The 20,117-nt window shown below is 39.5% G+C and overlaps 1 protein-coding gene and 1 long non-coding RNA gene across 6 annotated transcripts in view; one reads left to right on the top strand and one right to left on the bottom strand.

The window, feature by feature from the left end:
• Positions 1 to 773: 773 nt before the first annotated feature.
• LOC124281001 lies at positions 774 to 19,310 on the bottom strand. The gene is made up of 4 exons (XR_006899814.1): positions 19,237 to 19,310; positions 15,375 to 15,381; positions 10,259 to 10,262; positions 774 to 784 (listed from the first exon to the last, which is right to left on the bottom strand). It is a non-coding gene; the product is annotated as an uncharacterized LOC124281001 (long non-coding RNA).
• LOC124280998 (transcription intermediary factor 1-beta-like) overlaps positions 3,911 to 20,117 on the top strand; it is a 64,254-nt gene continuing 48,047 nt past the window's right edge. The window contains exons 1-5 of one of the 5 annotated variants that reach the window (XM_046717008.1): positions 3,911 to 4,240; positions 11,432 to 11,731; positions 13,231 to 13,328; positions 15,454 to 15,583; positions 16,421 to 16,491. In XM_046717008.1, the coding sequence (XP_046572964.1) occupies positions 11,458 to 11,731; positions 13,231 to 13,328; positions 15,454 to 15,583; positions 16,421 to 16,491 (573 nt within the window). In that variant the 5' untranslated portion in view covers positions 3,911 to 4,240; positions 11,432 to 11,457. Of the gene's footprint in view, positions 4,241 to 11,431; positions 11,732 to 13,230; positions 13,329 to 15,453; positions 15,584 to 16,420; positions 16,492 to 16,939; positions 18,240 to 18,723; positions 18,777 to 20,117 lie in introns of those variants that run through there. The other 4 variants (XM_046717006.1, XM_046717004.1, XM_046717007.1 and 1 more) reach the window with 4 other exon arrangements.

Genomic DNA, 20,117 nt, shown 5'->3' with positions numbered 1-20,117 from the left:
TACAGGCTGATAACATACAGTAAAGTATACAGGTTGATAAAGTACAGTACAATATACAGGCTGATAACGTACAGTAAAGTATGTGTGCTGATAACGTACAGTAAAGTATGTGTGCTGATAACGTACAGTAAAGTATACAGGCTGATAAAGTACAGTAAAGTATAGAGGCTTATAACGTACACTGAAGTATATAGTCTGATAACGTACTCTGAAGTATAGGGGCTGATAACGCACAGTATAGTATACAGGTTGATAACGTACACTGAAGTAAACAAGCTGATAACGTACAGTAAAGTATACAGGCTGATAACGTACACTGAAGAATACAAGCTGATAACGTACACTCAAGTATACAAGCTGATAGCGTACAGTAAAGTATGCAGGCTGATAACGTGGAGTAAAGTATACAGACTGACAACGTACAGTAAATTATAGAGGCTGATAATGTACACTGAAGTATACAGGCTGATATCGTACACTAAAGTATACAGTATAGAACAAACTTTATGGATAACAACTTCTTTTTATTCGTGAGTGCGACGTTTCGATACAGATTCTTGTACCGTTGTCAAGCATGTACAAGAATCTGTATCGAAACGTCGCACTCACGAATAAAAAGTTGTTATCCATAAAGTTTGTTCTATATTGTACTTCCCAACTTCTAAAATGCCACTCAAAGAAGTTAAAGTATACAGGCTGATAACGTACAGTTAAGTATACAGGCTGATAACGTACACTGAAATATACAGGCTGATAACGTACAGTAACGTATACTGGCATGACACTCTCGTACTTCATGATACTTGACATCCCTGGCATTGAAATGACACAAGTGAGCAGTGCTTGATTCACAAACATACTGGCATATATGTATGTGTGTGTGTGTGTGTGTGTGTGTGTGTGTGTGTGTGTGTGTGTGTAATGTATATATATATAATATATAATCGTATAATCGTGCAATCTGCATTGAATGTAATATGGTGTCTGTGATGAGTCAATCGACAGTGTCAGGTTCGTGCAACTGAATTACTTGCCTGTACGTCAAGATAGATAAAGAACTCCTGAGAGAACGTTATCAGCTTCGTTTCACTGTTTGTTCCTGTAGCAATAGGTTAAGATCTTGATAGTGTTCTGACACTCGTTCTTTATCTATTACTTCGCAGGTTATGTGGCATTGCCAGGCTACAGTGTGTACATATCTTATTATCTTATCAGCTCACTCACAAATAGCAGGTTATTATGACATAACTTTGTGTCGTACCACATCAGGCTGTGCATTTATGTTGATTGGCGTCGTACAACCATATAATCTGTGATGCTATAATTCCGTTAATCGTAGGTTTGAATCCAATATTATGATACTCAGTTTGTCACCAGTATAGACAAGCCTATGGGTTTCACAAAACTATGTAAGACCTGGCTGTCCTTCCTTCCACACTGACCTAGCATACTGTGATATAAGTGAACATGAATAACAACGCAGCATTATATCCACTCCCTTCATTCCTCTCACAACCACCATGACTATATTGCTGATATCAATGTGCGAACCTTTCTCGGTTGTGAATGTATGCTGGCCATAATACGATAGTGACTACCATTGTATACGGGAGATAGTAGATGGGATGACGATATCAGATGTTAAGAACACCTTGCCACGTCAACGTCAGTGTGTCAAGCATGGAGACTGCAAAAAATAAGGCTGTCGGTGTTGGCAATGTCAGATATACACACATGAAGACTGCAAAACACAAGCACAGTTTATCGGTATTGTCAAAATAAGTGTTTTATTCAGGACTATATAGGTGTTGTCATAGTTATTGCTTCACACAGGAAGACTGGACAAAACAGGCTTTAGGCTATAGGTGCTGTTAAAGTACATTGTAAGTGTTTCAGACAAGAATACTGGACAAAACAGGCTTTAGGCTATAGGTGTTGTCATAGTAAGTGTTTCACGCAAGAAGAGACACAACAAGCTTTAGGCTATAGATGTTGCCAAGGTAATTGTTTCACACAGGAAGAACAGACCCAACAAGCTTTAGGCTATAGATGTTGCCAAGGTAAGTGTTTCACACAGGAAGAACAGATCCAACAAGCTTTAGGCTATAGATGTTGCCGAGGTAAGTGTTTCACACAGGAAGAACAGACAGAACAAGCTTTAGGCTATAGATGTTGTCATAGTAAGTGTTTCACACAGGAAGAACAGATCCAACAAGCTTTAGGCTATAGATGTTGCCGAGGTAAGTGTTTCACACAGGAAGAACAGACAGAACAAGCTTTAGGCTATAGATGTTGCCAAGGTAAGTGTTTCAGACAGGAAGAACAGACACAGCAAGCTTTAGGCTATAGGTGTTGTTATAGTAAGTGTTTCAGACAGGAAGAACAGACACAACAAGCTTTAGGCTATAGGTGTTGTCATACAGGAAGAACAGACACAAGAAGCTTTAGGCTATAGGTGTTGTCATGCAGGAAGAAGAGACACAAAAAGCTTTAGGCTATGGATGTTGTCATACAGGAAGAACAGACACAAGAAGCTTTAGGCTATAGGTGTTGTCAAAGTAAGTGTTTCAGACAGGAAGAACAAACACAACAAGCTTTAGGCTATAGGTGTTGTCATACAGGAAGAACAGACACAAGAAGCTTTAGGCTATAGGTGTTGTCAAAGTAAGTGTATCAGACAGGAAGAACAGACACAACAAGCTTTAGGCTATGGATGTTGTCATACAGGAAGAACAGATCCAACAAGCTTTAGGCTATAAGTGTTGTCAAAGTAAGTGTATCAGACAGGAAGAACAAACACAGCAAGCTTTAGGCTATAGGTGTTGTCATACAGGAAGAACAGACCCAACAAGCTTTAGGCTATAAGTGTTGTCAAAGTAAGTGTTTCAGACAGGAAGAACAGACACAAGAAGCTTTAGGCTATAGGTGTTGTCAAACTAAGTGTTTCAGACAGGAAGAACAGACCCAACAAGCTTTAGGCTATAGGTGTTGTCAAAGTAAGTGTTTCAGACAGGAAGAACAGACACAACAAGCTTTAGGCTATAGGTGTTGTCAAAGTAGGTGTTTCAGACAGGAAGAACAGACACAACAAGCTTTAGGCTATAGGTGTTGTCACAGTAAGTGTTTCAGACAGGAAGAACAGACACAACAAGCTTTAGGCTATAGGTGTTGTCAAAGTAGGTGTTTCACACAAGAAGAACAGACCCAACAAGCTTTAGGCTATAGGTGTTGTCAAAGTGAGTGTTTCAGACAGGAAGAACAGACACAACAAGCTTTAGGCTATAGGTGTTGTCAAAGTAAGTGTTTCAGACAGGAAGAACAGACCCAAAAAGCTTTAGGTTATAGGTGTTGTCAAAGTAAGTGTTTCAGACAGGAAGAACAGACACAACAAGCTTTAGGCTATGGGTGTTGTCAAAGTAAGTGTTTCAGACAGGAAGAACAGACACAACAAGCTTTAGGCTATAGGTGTTGTCACAGTAAGTGTTTCAGACAGGAAGAACAGACACAGCAAGCTTTAGGCTATAGGTGTTGTCAAAGTAAGTGTTTCACACAGGAAGAACAGACACAACAAGCTTTAGGCTATAGGTGTTGTCAAAGTAAGTGTTTCACACAGGAAGAACAGACCCAACAAGCTTTAGGCTATAGGTGTTGTCATAGTAAGTGTTTCACATAGGAAAACTGCACTAAACCCAATCATTGGGCTCACGGTAGGGTCAAAGTCAGAGTCTCAGACATGGAGAAAGCAAAACACAAGCATTAAAAGTCGGTTTCTCGCATGGTGAACGCAAAACTTAAGCATAAGGCTCTCGGCGTTGTCAACGTCAGTATTTCGCACATGAAGACTTGATACACTAGCAAACTGCATTTCATATTGATTACGCTGACCTACTCCCTTATACAACTGATAACAACTGCAAACTGTAAAGCATGTCTGGCTGCACGGAGGCGGTATATTTCCCAGAAATGTAATGCGCTGTCACGTGGCATGTATTAAGAGTTCACCTTCAAACAGGATATTTCATTCTGGCTGGACTCAGAGGACCTGAAGACATTACCGACAAACACCGTCTCCCATTCTTGCTGGACACAGAGGACCAGAAGGCCTTACCGACAAACACCGTCTCCCATTCTGGCTGGACACAGAGGACCAGAAGGCCTGATCTCCCATTCTTGAGAAATCAACTAGCCTGAAGAACGATTCAACTGAGTGAACCTGCCGCACACGACAAACATAGATCAGGTGGGACTCGGTTGACTATTTATTTTCTCATTTATTTTTGTTAATTGGTTAAGCTAGAGTTAAGTAATTTGCTTAGGACTGTTCCCTCTGTGTAATGATGCGCCATGAACTATACGTTGTTGTACATACAGCTTACATGTGGAGTTCACTGCTGTGAAGCATGCTGACTGTGTGGTGGTGTCCTCTTGTGCCATATCCCAAGCTCCAGGGCAGGGCGATACAGATATGTGCGTCCTGTACAAACGTAATGAATAGGCACGGAAAAGATATGCAGACCACGAACCTACTAACTGGAAAGAGTCTGACAAACACTCCCTGGGGAGCATCTCCAGAAGCAAACCCTGGATTTCTTACATGTGCAGTTTGCGCATGTGCCACAAGTCAGTATTTCGTGGTTCAATCGTTTTTCTGTCTCTATGGTAAGAAAAGATTATCAGATGACCAGTGATGACATAGTGTGGTGTACATAACTCCGGTATGTCCTTTAAAGCAATTGGTTGGGAGACCGGTGACAAACAACGTACACTTGGTTCGGTCTAGTAAAGTCATATTTGGAGGTGGCGCAATTTGGAACCAGAACTGGTTCTTGAATATACGCTTGTCACCGGAAATCTTTTACCGGAAGTAAGCTAGGACCCGTCTCGCGTATCGCCGGGAACCAGCTTAGTACCGGAAGTAGCGCCTCGCGAGACTTGCCGAGCCTATATCCATTAATATAATGTTGAAGGAAACTGTCTGCGGTTATTTGTGTTTTCTTGTTGTCAAGACATAATTTTACAGAAAACATGCAGTTTTACCAACGTAATTTGCACACCACTGATGTTAGCTGAAATGTACAACTTTGTGAAAGGATTTTCTTTAGTTGTATATGTTGTGTTCCGTGCAAACAAATATCTGATATAAATGGAGGATATTATATATGTGCCCATGTCATACTATGTTTACGACACGAGTGCCTAAATGTTGATATTTCTCGAGCGATATACCGATATTTAGGCACGGGGGTCGTAAACATAATATTGTATGGACACAAATATAATGTTCTATCTGTTACCAAAGTTGTCAAATTGAGGAAAATGAATAGAGATTATTACACGAGCAGGTGTGTCATATGATTTATACGAAACGAGCGTGAAAGTTCCTGATTTGCACGAGTTTCGTATAAGTCATATGGCATACTTGCTCGAGTGTAATAACTTCTTTATTATCTAATTTATTGATGTACATTTGTGCAGTAAAACACTGTAGGCAAGTGTGACAGCCCTCTTCATTGGCCTCACGTTAAGTTGTTTGATGACGTCATATACGTCGAAATACAGAAACAGTGGTTGCTAGGCAAAGGTGATATGTGCACATATGATATATATGACACTGGTTATGTTTCACCATATGGGTAATATAAATAGTTATTAAATCTCAGTGTGCAGTACACTACGCTAAATCATTACTCCTATAGGTATCCTTGAAATTAGTTATTAGTGCTCCTCTGGACTCCTAGTATTGTAGGGCATGTTTGACCTCTTCAAGAACTAAGCCATGGATGTATTCACAGACAGAACACAATTACTCTGCCCATGTGTCTTACACACCCGTGAGTGAGAAACCCATGTGAGAAAACTGGTATCACACATATGTGTGAGATCGATTTCTAATCCCGTGATTTGCTACTCCATGGTGATGACCCAGGGTCAGATTATGGCGGACTACTTCCCTTACTACAATTCATTGGTAAGTTACTCGTGCTTCAGTCGAACGGAAACCTGTTACTCGTGACAAACACCTTAACACCTACCTGTTATTTTCTCTATTGCAACATAAACAGGTATTTATACAATAAAACACAATAAGAATAAGAATAAATATAACACGAATGTTTGTTTTTTAATTCGTTTATTAAAACTTTTGATTCTAGTTATGGCTTCAAAGTGGCTTGAACATGCAGTCAGTGATACCCGCGTAAACAACTATGTGGCCGTTAGAGATACAGGCTGCGATTCCCTTCGAATATTCCAAATGTACAACATTGGTAATTTTACTGGAGAGATGCAACAAGTGTCATGCATTGTCTTACAAAAATATCCGACAGGATGACTTGAGTCCATTGTGAGATCGATTTGCCCCGTGGTTTCTCTGATGACGAAGATGACATGTTTCACTGAAACACACGATGATTCTTTCAATAAAGATCCACTTCCAGCTCCTATGTGATTCATGACAATGAGAACCAAAATCTCGTTGAAACAGTGTACAACATAAAGCGTTTGCAAGGGTTCATGAGTGCAAGTTGCGACACACGTCCTTTCGATTCCATCGAACATGCACAGTGAACGGTTGATCAATGTTCAACATAAGTCATTGCTTAGATATTCCTCCGACGCATGATAATGCAAAGTTCATGGCTTAATAACATTATATGATGTTATCAACTCACATTTCATACTGACAACTCCGTAAATTCTGTAATATTCCAAGTGGCAGTTTGTGGCTCGGGATAACGGGAAGGCTGTGGCGAAGAAGGGTAGTCCCCCATTCATAGTGAACGTAACCTCAGCAATGTCAGGCTACAAGTAATTACACACACTCAATAATTTTGGCTCCAGTCGATAGGAGAACATTGAACGTAAACTGGTACACAAGTACAAGTCCCCAATGTGCAGAGATATCCAAACTATCTTCCGATGACGATAATGATGACGTCACACGTTCAAATATTTTATGCTCGCAAGAATTAAAATCATCTACATTTACATTGTAACATTATCGTTACAGAGTGTTTAATCAATTTTCTGTGATGTTATTTAGTTTGCATTGCCATTATCGCCTTGATGACGACAAGATGTGGCAGAAACCTCTTCTGTGGAGGGTCACCTTGGGAATGAGTAGTGATTAGGAAGCCAAGTGACGTCACTCATTCATAAACGTTGCATTGTGTATTATTGCGCAACTACGATGAGAAAATATGAAAATTAAATCTATTCGACCATAAAATGGTGCGATTGTATGGTGTGATAGAAACAGATTACTGTACTCGTGTCTGTCAGATACCATTTATCTTACAACTCGTTGTTTCAAAACGTATTTAACTCGCTTTCGCTCGTTAAATACGTTCGTAAGATAAATGGTATCTGACAGACACTCGTTAAGTAATCTCTATAGATACAAGGAATTGTAATGGGAGGGGTAATTGTCACCGATCGTCTCTTTTTGGGGATGTGAGCGTTTGGCAAGCTGAGTTCGAACTCAAAAATTCCAAGGCACCAATTTGTTTTGAATGAACTCGATTTCTGGTAACTGATTTGAGTGAACGCGGACTATATTGTGCCTGTATATAAAGAATGTAGAAATGGTTCCCTCATTGCAAAATGCCAAAAGCACAAGTTAACATTCAGTTCTTTCCACATTCAAGGGGAGGTAGACACCTTATCTATCTAGGTCACACGTTTAGGGGTATGACCACGAAAAGGGACCGAGTTCATTGGAAATGTTGTAAGACAGGTTGTATCGAGCCATTGATGATCGTATTGCAGTGTTGAAGGTGAATCTCTTGAATTGGGCGTACACCTATGAGGCAATTGGGGATCTTGTCTCAGACCTGGTTAATGTCCCTGTGTTGGAATAATTTATGTATATTCATGTATATTTATTAAAATATAATGTATGTATATTTATTTATGTCCTCAGTTACCAAGTGTCTATTTATGAATTTTATCATGAAGAGAAAATATATCATATTGCTGAGATACAAAAAGTCGAGATGAAGTTATAGTTTGTACTTTGTTAGTCTCATTAAGACCATAAGTTAATCCCCTATTGTGTAAGGGATTAACGCACATCAGTGAAGTTTTGTCGACTGTTTATTTTGAAAAAAGCGTCCGGCAAACACAATGTACCCATGTAGGGAATTGAACCCGAGCCTCAATTGTGCTGAGCAAAGTTTGCTGGTTTATCGCAAATATAAATTAAATATTATTGCTTATATATATTTTATCCTTCCCAACAGGAGCTTAGCCCGCCACAATTTGTACATGGGAGGACCTTTGCCCACAACATAAAGTTTTGTCAACCTTAATACTCACCTAACTAATCACACTGCTTAGGGTATATTGTTTTATACCAGATCAAACATTTATACTTACCTTTTTTCTCGCCCACTTTAAAACCCTGTACAGGTTATGTTGTGTTACAAGAGATCAAATATTAATATTTACCTTTCTTCTCGCCCACTTTAAAACCCTGCCCAGGTTATGTTGTGTTACAAGAGATCAAACATTTATACTTACCTTTCTTCTCACCCACCGTAATACCCTGCCCAGGTTATGTTGTGTTACAAGAGATCAAACATTAATACTTACATTTCTTCTCACCCACCTTAATACCCTGCCCAGGTTATGTTGTGTTACAAAAGATCAAATATTAATACTTACATTTCTTCTCACCCACCGTAATACCCTGCCCAGGTTATGTTGTGTTACAAGAGATCAAACATTAATACTTACCTTTCTTCTCACCCACCTTAATACCCTGCCCAGGTTATGTTGTCTTACAAGAGATCAAACATTAATGCTTACCTTTCTTCTCGCCCACCGTAATACCCTGCCCAGGTTATGTTGTGTTACAAGAGATCAAACATTAATACTTACATTTCTTCTCACCCACCGTAATACCCTGCTCAGGTTATGTTGTGTTACAAGAGATCAAACATTAATACTTATCTCTCTTCTCGCCCACCGTAAAACCCTGCCCAGGTTATGTTGTGTTACAAGAGATCAAACATTTATACTTACCTTTCTTCTCACCCACCGTAATACCCTGCCCAGGTTATGTTGTCTTACAAGAGATCAAACATTAATGCTTACCTTTCTTCTCGCCCACCGTAATACCCTGCCCAGGTTATGTTGTGTTACAAGAGATCAAACATTAATACTTACATTTCTTCTCGCCCACCGTAATACCCTGCTCAGGTTATGTTGTGTTACAAGAGATCAAACATTAATACTTATCTTTCTTCTCGCCCACCGTAATACCCTGCCCAGGTTATGTTGTGTTACAAGAGATCAAACATTAATACTTACATTTCTTCTCACCCATCTTAATACCCTGCCCAGGTTATGTTGTGTTACAAGAGATCAAATATTAATACTTACCTTTCTTCTCACCCACCGTAATACCCTGCCCAGGTTATGTTGTGTTACAAGAGATCAAACATTAATACTTACCTTTCTTCTCACCCACCTTAATACCCTGCCCAGGTTATGTTGTCTAACAAGAGATCAAACATTAATGCTTACCTTTCTTCTCGCCCACCGTAATACCCTGCCCAGGTTATGTTGTGTTACAAGAGATCAAACATTAATACTTAAATTTCTTCTCGCCCACCGTAATACCCTGCTCAGGTTATGTTGTGTTACAAGAGATCAAACATTAATGCATATCTTTCTTCTCGCCCACCGTAATACCCTGCCCAGGTTATGTTGTGTTACAAGAGATCAAACATTAATACTCACTTTTCTTCTCGCCCACCGTAATACCCTGCTCAGGTTATGTTGTGTTACAAGAGATCAAACATTAATACTTATCTTTCTTCTCGCCCACCGTAATACCCTGCCCAGGTTATGTTGTGTTACAAGAGATCAAACATAAATACTTACCTTACTTCTCGACCACCGTAATACCCTGCCCAGGTTATGTTGTGTTACAAGAAATCAAACATTAATACTTACCTTTCTTCTCGCCCACCTTAATACCCTGCCCAGGTTATATTGTGTTACAAGAGATCAAATACTAATGCTTACCTTTCTTCTCACCCACCGTAATACCCTGCCCAGGTTATGTTGTGTTAAAAGAGATCAAACATAAATACTTACCTTTCTTCTCACCCACCGTAATACCCTGCTCAGGTTATGTTGTGTTAAAAGAGATCAAACATGAATTGCATCTCACCCAAGCTTCTCGGCTGCTTTGTATTTCTTTTTCTAATTACAGTTAATACTTACCTGATTGCTGGTGCCACTATGAGACTGAACTAAATTGGTTAGGTGTATTAGAATATGCTAACAGTGTTAAAGTGCTATTCAAGTTGTACTCTATCAATGTGCTATATTGTATGCTGTTTCTGTGTAGTTCAATAAACCCTATTCATTTTTCACTCTACCAATGTGCTATAACATATGTGTAGTTCGGTGAGACTTCAGCCCGTATCCCCCCTAAATTTTAACGATGAGAAACAAATTCTTTGAGTAGCAATTTTAGAAGTTAGATATGTCTTTCAGTATGTTCAGATACATTTAAAGAAACATTTTAAAATTCATCCTTATCAGATGAGGAATATATTCAGGTGATATGATTTGACTAGAATGACATTTAAGGGGGGGGGGGGGATACGGGCGAACGTCTTTCCCGTAGTTCAATAAAATAATGCATAAGTAGATTATATAATGTTGTATTATTATGGTGGGCAATGTCTTTTCCCCTGTCAAAATTATTGTGGGCAAAGTTCTTCCCCTGTCAAAATTGTGGTGGGCAAAGTTCTTCCCCTGTCAAAATTGGACAAAGTTCACAGTACAACAACACATTCAACCAGCTTGTGTATGTTATCATCCAATCCCAAGGATTGAGCAGACGTTAACACTGCTCACTCCCTGGAATTAGATCGCCAATCAGCGAGATTAAGCAAGCCACCGGCCATTAACGGGGATTGGGCAACACTCTTACCCGAGCCCTGGAAATGAGCAATTCCGGGAGTTGGGCACGTCATGTATACTACAACCAAAAACGTATGGGAACACCCTAAAATTTGATAGTCAAATGTAAACTTAAACATGGTGAGGTCATTTATACTGTAAGAAAACGCAACTTTTTTGTGCTTAAGGGGCACTTTAAACGACACGTTAGAACATGCAGTGAAGCAACAGATTCAATATTCGTTGAGTTTGAGTGCAATGAAAAATTGTCAAAAACAGCGAAGATCAAGGGTGCTGAAACACATCAGCACCATGTTGTATTCAAACACCCAAACACAACAGCTTAGTGCATGTGGAAGACAGACTTTCCATGGAGCCTGTGGCAACGTTTCAATCCAACATGGTGCTGGTGTGTTTGATTTCACTCAAACTCAACGAATATTGAATCGGTTGCTTCACTGCATGTTCCACATATATGTGTTACTGACGACATGTGATTTTCCTGTTACAGACATACAAACCACCTGACATAACAGAATGGACCTTTCCCACGTTGCTGTCCTTCAGAAGAACCACACATTTCTGAAGGAGAACCTTCAGGTCGACCCTGTGCTGGACGCCTTGTATGAGAAATGTATCTTCACACAGGCAGACTATCATAGGTGTAGACAAGCTGGGTCAGAGAAATGTGAGCTGGTGTTGGAGACGCTTAAAAAGAAGGGAGTAGAAGGTTACAAGACGCTCTGTGCTGTCCTCGACACTACACAGCCTTTCATCAAGGAGAGACTCGATAAGACCTCAAATGAAAAAGGTAGGCAATCCTTCTAAGGGTTTCTTGATGTACATACAAATATTTGCTAATCATTTAAGCATCATAGACAAGGAATTGCTAGCTCATCAAGTGAAGTAAGGCATGGAATTTGATAACTACATATATATACTTAACACTTGTGCATTAATATGGTTGTGAAATTAATGTAGTTTACTTCATTACATAAGGCCTATTTCTGCTAAATGCTACCATCCATATGTGATTATCCAGAGTTATCACAATAATTTCAGTCACGTTCTTTCCCTCCTCTTCATGTCGGTTCAATAGCAACAGACAAAATACGTGTCATGTGATATGCATAAAATGGATACCTTAGGTCTGTCAGTCTGCAAATTAAGACCTGTTGTTATGACCCCTGCCCTGTCCTAAATACACGCGGATTGGTGACAATGGCGTCTTCATTATTGACTGCTTCTTCTATACATTTGAGCATTTGGGCATCAACGTGTCATCCACAAGCATTTCCCTTCGTGTTTTGTCGCGCCGCCTGCTTTCTATATAAATACTTGTGAAATCCTGCATGCAACAACCCGTTTGTGACCTGCGATCCACCAACGATTACCTCTTCACTGTTGATCAGTGTGTTTCCTGGGACAGGCGGTTGCTCATTAATTGGCGTTGCTGACCTGCTTGGAGAGGCGGTTCACTACGTATGACTATAATGCATACCAACCGTTCCTTTTGTCTTCCTGCATTGTTGGGGCTGTGGGATAGCCTAGTGGTTAAAACTTTCGCTCGTCACGCCGAAGACCCGGGTTCGATTCACCACATGGGTACAATGTGTGAAGCCCATTTCTGATGTCCCCCTACGTGATATTGATGGAATATTGCTAAAAGCGGCGTAAAACCCAACTCACTCATTCACTCACTCCTGCAATCGTCAAAGGATGAGATAAAGCACATCAACGGTCTTGAAAATGCTGGCTGTATCTGGGTTTTTTAGCGATGCTTCACTTTATGTACACAAAGAATACAAATGTCAAAGATCTTCTGTCAAGGCGACAACAGTCCACCCCAACAGAATGACAATGCCAGTCGGGTTTCCTGCCCTGGGCCACAAGTGCACCCGCCCAACATCCTCAATGGCTGCATCAAGCAGTATTTCATAATCGCTGGCTGAAGCTACCAGAAGAGGTCATAATGTCAGCATCATGTGCAGCCACTACACACTGGGATGACTGATTGAAATGCCATGTCACAGACAGAATCAGACACTGTTTCTGTATTTCAGGCTGTCTGTTTCACTCCATCGAGCGCTTGTTCCTTATCAGCATGACCCCGTACAGCGTAACTCTCTGACGTAAACAACGTCCTGAAATGTTCCAAACATACCCAGTAAGATTCTGGTCTTGACTTTGTGTTGGCCATGGTAGAGATGTCATTGACTCCAGACGTAGGCAACCCATCACTGCACTTCTCTGGATCCTAGTGCTCTCATGTAAACCGGCCTTGTGAGCACAGGATATTCTATTTTACAGGTAGCCCAGGTCTCGTCTATGTTAACAAGGACAAACTGGCAGCTCAGTACAAAAAGGAACTTGCTAAAAAAGATGGAGAGATAACTGACTTGAAAGATGTAAGTTGTCATGATACATTGCAATTTGGCATTCTTATAAGGCTTAAATGTCATTTGTCTTGCGAATAATTGATAAGATTATGACTGGACACACGTTTAGTGTTTCCCAACGGTAGTAAACCTAAATTTTACCATGACTTCAGTAAACACTGGATTGTGATTGGTTAATTAAAGTCATTCAGAGGTATATAATCACGTTATACAGGTCTCTGTTTTCCGTGCGCAATCATACATAGTTTACGGTAATGCACTATTTTTGTCAGCCCACTAACATGGCTGACACCAAACAACCTACCGATGCATCGATAAACTACGGCGAGTTTACTGTCGGAAATTACACATATGTCTTTAAAGATGGATTTAGCGATGACGGGCTCGACTCACTACTTGCGTAAATCACAGCAATAGGTGTTTATACATACAAATGTACTTCGAAAGCATGGAAACAAATATTCAGTCGAACAAGATCAAAACATCGTCTACTTTCCGAATAAAATTTCAGCAAAAACAAATATGTTTGCGTTGATTCTATGTTATGTCAGAATAGATCCAGCAATAGACTGCTACATAATTTCCGTGTTAAATTTATTATCAGCTTTCGTCAACGATATCGCCACTGATCTTGATCCGGTAACGGAGGATGCATTAATATCGAACGCCGAAGAAATTTTAATGCCTTCCGTCCACATAAATAAACAGTTGGGTTATCAATTCAAACAAAATGATATTTTGAAATTTGTACTGTTTCAAATTTAGCGGTAGTAAAACACAATTACAGAATCTGCAAACCGTTCTGTTTAGCCCAACATATTTTTTTTCTAAATGTATAATATCGTTGAAAAAGTTATTTAGCTTAGTCATGATCCCTCTTATCCATTACACTGCTTGATCTAAAGTAGTCTATTAAAGTATGCCTTACCGTGTTTATGCCAGAGGTACACCCTCGTGTCCTGATCCATCCTTTCGGAAATATCACCACAAATCTGGCTCTTTGTCAACAGACTCGCGAACGTGCCAGCGAATCCAATTCAATTTGAATTCACTACACTTTGAAGCCACTAGGTCACAAAAAAAATTCCCAAATGTAGAAAATAATATCCGTAGAATCGAATTTGAGCACAAAGTACACAAATGAGTGTGTAAGAGTCACCACAGCTGTCGCACGCAGACGTAGAGGTGCGTGAAATCGTCAAGTTGACAGGGCGCAAAATTCAACAGTATCTAAAATCGGTACAACACGGACTTCTCGTTACAGCAAAAGCGCCCCTACTCTTAAATTGTGTACCAGTACCAGTAATTAGAAATTAAAAAGACTATCTCAGTCATACAATCAGGTTAACCTTGCGCAAACTGTCAGAGGCTCGCCTGTCGCATCTTTCCAAATTTCAACGTAAATGTAAACAATGACTTCGAGAAAAGGTCAAGGCCATGAGGTTGCTGCCACTATTCTGGTGGGGAAAGGGTCTACGGTGGAATTTTCAAGTGTGGACCAAGCTTTTAAAACTTATTTGATATGTGTTTTCCAACTTATCAGTTAATGATTGGTGACTGATGCATTGAAAAAACAAAACGTGATTTGTTATTACTGGATCTGGAGTTTGTTAGTCATTGACGGCTTGCCACCAAACACCCCGTTTCGGGCGATGCCACTTGAGATTGGAATGCGAGGCCGATTCACGTCTTGACTCGTAACCAAAGAAAGAGCTCCACCTGAAATTGTTCATAAAATTGTCATGGTAGAATGGAGATAAACCTACTGTGTTGGAAAATCAGAGGTATATAACGAAATTATAATAGCTCTAAATTGTTCATTTAAAACCTCACGCTACGCGTTCGGTTTTAAATGAAATTTAGAGCTATTATAATTTCGTTATATACCTCTGATAATAGCTCTAAATTGTTCATTTAAAACCTCACGCTACGCGTTCGGTTTTAAATGAAATTTAGAGCTATTATAATTTCGTTATATACCTCTGATTTTCCCACACAGTAGGTTTATCTCCTAAACATACTCTGTCAGCAACTTTGAAGGTTATATATTATGACGTCTAATCTGATAAAATGTCAGGTGGTTTGTTTACAAGAAGTCATTTTTTGCTTACAATGCTTTCATGTTTGTTTTCAGGCAATAGAAGGACTTGAGCAACAAATTGAACAAAACAACATTGATCACGCTGAACTGGAGGAAAGAATGAAGAAAGAAGGTGATGAACACATGACAGAGATAGAAAAGAAGAACGGGGAAATTGAAAATCGTAAGCTGATATATAATATCTATATATATAATTTATAATATATATAATAATATATATTTCCAACAAACAGATATGAAAAATAATTACCTGGATGTACATGTAGTTGACATGTATATTTACCTTATCAAAGTAGTGTATCTGAACGCAGCTTATGAAGTGTGTGCACTCAGAAGCCAAAATATGTGCTCCCAGAGAGAAACTCACAATCCTAAAACGCAGGTTAAGCGAATCAGAGACATGACCAGTCACAATCGCGAATTGTGAGAAGGCCTGTGCTAGAATGACTTTAAATGTTTAATACGAAAATGCCTGGCTTTCACCACTGGCAGAAAAACGTTAGCGACGTAGCGAATATGTCACCACGCTATAACCAATTCTTGTCCATGATCTTTATGGGATGTTTAGAGTAATGGAGTGCGGTGATAACCCACATGACAGTCCAACTGAGTTGGCTTTTGTGAATAGAGATTTGTTTCGCTGGGAATATGTTGTCAGAAGAATACATCGACGACGATGTCAAACCTAATCGTTTGTATGTCGATACCCATTATCTCTGACGATATTGGATACTGATTTACCACTGGCCGACTCTCGTGATGTCACCTTTACTATGATCTCAACATTTACCTTTTTTCGTCTATATAATAAAGTAAATAATGTTTAACATAATTGTTATTAGCCATTTCGATAATATAGTTTATATTGTCGATGGGATACCTGTTATATTGCTGTTTGTCATATTTGGGGAAGATATGACGACTATATTTACATGACAATCAATATCTGGAATGTGAAGAACTGATATCTAGTTCAATCCTCGCATCTTTGTCGTTTCAGTGAAGACAGCATTGTCAAAGTCAAATGACGAGTTGCAGCAGTCTCAAGCAAAATGTGAGAACGTGGAGAAGGTGGGTAGATGTAATGCTATGTGTTGTAAGTCTTAATCTGGACAACACCTGAAACAAAGAGGAACAATTACATGCACAGCATAATAATAAAACGACAAATGAGATGCAGCGATATCTGTCGTTTCAGACCCTGCTGGAAGAACAGGAGGCATACGATGCTTTAGTGGGTGTTCCAAGGTCACAGTCTCAAGACAGGATAGACAATACAGAGCAAGTCCAACATGGAGTGTAAATTAGACAGACCAAGAATCCTTCATGTATGCATGAGATCTGGCAGAAACCTTTACGTGACAGTGTTTTGTCACTTTACTCAAAAACTACAAGTACAATCGTTTTCTAATTTAGCACATTTGCATGGCCAGGTGGCTGTTCCGATTAGTCGCCTTACACCCTTGACAGTTAAGATGTTATTGTGTCTTGACACAATGATAGCTTATATAGACAACTGTTTTATTACAAAATCATAGTTCATGAAATTCAAAATTCACTAGAGTAGAGCAATTATAATGCATCATGCTAAATTAAAAAACGATTGTACCTGTAGTTTTTGAGTAAAGTGACCAAACCCCGTCACGAAAAGTTTTTTTGCCAAATTATAACATAATTTTAACAAAAGTTTGAGTGGATGTGTCTAACTTCGTTTCGTGATATTTTTATGCTGTTAGGTTCCACTGAGACAGTGTGCCAGTTTTCAACTCAGTCCTGTTGTGATGAGAGTCAGCTTCGTCTTCTTCCATGCCTTCATTCTGCCTGCAAGCCATGCCTTGATCACCAAGCTACACAGGCGGAAGAGACCTACATACACTGTCCTTCCTGTGGTCCTGACTTCACCATGGAGCAGACAACAGTAGATCATGTCAGACGGAATGAAGCTGCCTATAAAGTCAACGCTGATGGTGAGATGAAATGCAGCTACATCGATGAGGATCATGATGCAAAGGCTGTGGTCTACTGTCACGAATGTGATGACAAGCTCTGCTCTGACTGTCATAAACTCCACGACAAACCGAAACGGAATCGAAATCACAGAGTAACTGAGGTCAACCAGTCAAAGAATATCCCCATGAAGCAGTGGCTGAAGGAACATAATTGCAGAGACCACCCTGCCAACAAACTGCAGCTGTATGACCACACCTGTAAGAAGGCAGTCTGTCGTGTATGTGAACTTGGGGCCCACAACAAGCACAAGAATGAAGACTTGAATCAGGCCTATGACGTAGCGAAGGGTCAGCTGGAGAAGCAGGTGAAGAAGCAGCAACATAAACTGAAAGATGTCACTAGCAGGATGAAAACTGTCACAAGTCACCAAACTGAACTGGGAACTACTCAGAGAAGACTGGAACAAGTTGCTACTAAAGTCTGTAAAAGTGTTGCTGCAAGGTTCCTTCATCGACAGAGACAACTCATGGAGGACATTCAGGTGAGTCTACAGTCCCCATACAGACTGGTTCAAGAGAAACTTGACACCTTACATAACGTCCATACTTCAATAGTATCTGCGATAGACTACACCCAGAGAACACTTGAATTAACAAGACGAGAGGAGCTCATTACTCTCACAGATGTACTTCAGACGAAATGCGATGACAATCTGAAGAGGGGGCTTCCAGAAGATGACACACAAGATACGAAGATCCTTCTTACCTTTCAAGGTCAGAAAGCTCTCACGGAACTCATCGACACATTTGGTGGACTTGTCCCCAGCCTCAACGTGGATCACATACCAGATAAACAACCTACTTTACAGGGTAACGAGACTTTTCGAAAAATGTAACATACAAAGCACTTTTCCTAATCTTAAGAAGTCTCTTCTAAAAGTTCTGCTAAGAGTTCATTACATACAGATAAAATATAACTGGAAATTGAAAACATTTACCATATTCCTCGCATGAATTACAACTTTATTTTAATATTATGGGTTCCTACTGCACTGACAATCGGCGTGCGTCGTGTACAACACCCTAAGACGTTAGTTTGAAAGCAACTCCTGTGTCATTCCCCACAAGCAAAGATAGTATCTTCTCACAGTCGAAAAGCAAAAGAAAATGAGTTACATGATCATGTGTGCAATTCTTACATCACGTTAAGTTATTATATCTTTCATGTTTTAATATTATTGCTTATCGTTTTTGGAAATCTCTTGTAATTACATGTTTAGTGGCCTTCATAAAATGGTATTGTATTTGACTTGACGAGATTCTAATCAACATGTGTTTGTATTTTCCTCTTCAGAACTCCAAAAATGGAATATGCAATTGACCGTAAAAGAGGAAGACACCAGGAAGGTAATGTTCTGCTTTTATAAAAGAATATATCTAAGACACTGATGAAAAAAAGGTTACTGAGAAAGTGTTTTTAAAGGCTCTTAACACTGAGCACATTTATGATTTGTATTGTGAGATACATTCAATATACACAGCTACTGTATGAAGTCGAAGGTTATATTCTGATATTTATGATGCAATCATCGTTGTTTCAGGTGCATGAAGGGGTGGTGGCATCAGCTTGGGAGATCATTCATCGTTTCACAGGTACAAGATAATAAATGAATAAAGGTCGGGAAAAGCAGATCAAATGTCGAATGAACCACATCATCTTTCTACTTCCATTTGAAATATCAGAGCAGTCGTTGATATGAAAATAAGAACTAATGAGACGTTATTGACTTTAAATTTTGAAATTCAGTTCAAATATTTGTTTCAGCAGGAACCGTTCCCCCGATATCGGGATCACAAAGACTCCGACCTGAACAGCTGGCGTCACAGGAAGTCGCACCTGAACCGCTGACATCACAGGACGTTTTTGAAGCTGCTAAACATGTACGCTGAATGTCATACAAATGCCCCGAAATCAGAATATAAGCTCCATATTATAAAATGAAGTGGGATTCAGTTCAGTTCTTCTTTCCATTTAGATTTATGCATATCACTAATACAATCTGACAATCTTTCATCGTTCATTTTCAGTTCATAATCGGGAGCAATCATCCCTTCAGAGTCACCTGAGCGTAGTCTATACCTGAAAGGTTTGTACATGGGGATTTGTTGTTTAGTTGTTGGAATCTTCTCCAAGTAAAGGTTACAGATACTAACATTTTCAGAAGTTTCGTAGGATGTCATCAGTTAATTCCATTGACAGATAACAGATGCTCCTATAACTGTTATTTTCAATTGGAATTATTTCGACTTTGGAATTATCACGCATTATCACGTTAGCTATCACGTAGTTAAAAGCGTACTCTGATATGTAACAGTGTAGCAAGGACTCAGAAAAGACTTTTGTGTTATTCGGGATGCATAACAATTTAACACCCATGGTGTCTACCTTCTGGCGTGTGAGATAATGTGAAAAGAAACAGAGTTGAAAACATTGAATAAAACAGTAAATGTAGTTGACTGCACTGTATAAGACAATATGATCTGTGCAGTTCATTTAATTTTGTGTTTCCTAATTTTCTGTTTTAACATGGGTTGCCAATGTCGACTACAGCACCTCCACTGCTTGAGTAGAGTTGCGACCCTTATATGTGTCATATTCCTGTGATCCTACCCCAACAATGTTCAAAGCGACGATAATCAAAACTCGCTGATTCGCTAACACTTTATACTGTGGAGTATATGTGATAT

This window comes from Haliotis rubra, unplaced genomic scaffold, assembly GCF_003918875.1.
Source record: "Haliotis rubra isolate DU_JTF1 unplaced genomic scaffold, ASM391887v1 Scf278, whole genome shotgun sequence".
Lineage (NCBI taxonomy): Eukaryota > Metazoa > Mollusca > Gastropoda > Lepetellida > Haliotidae > Haliotis > Haliotis rubra.
Note: the sequence above shows the minus strand (reverse complement) of the source record. Positions and strands in the feature narration are given on the sequence as shown.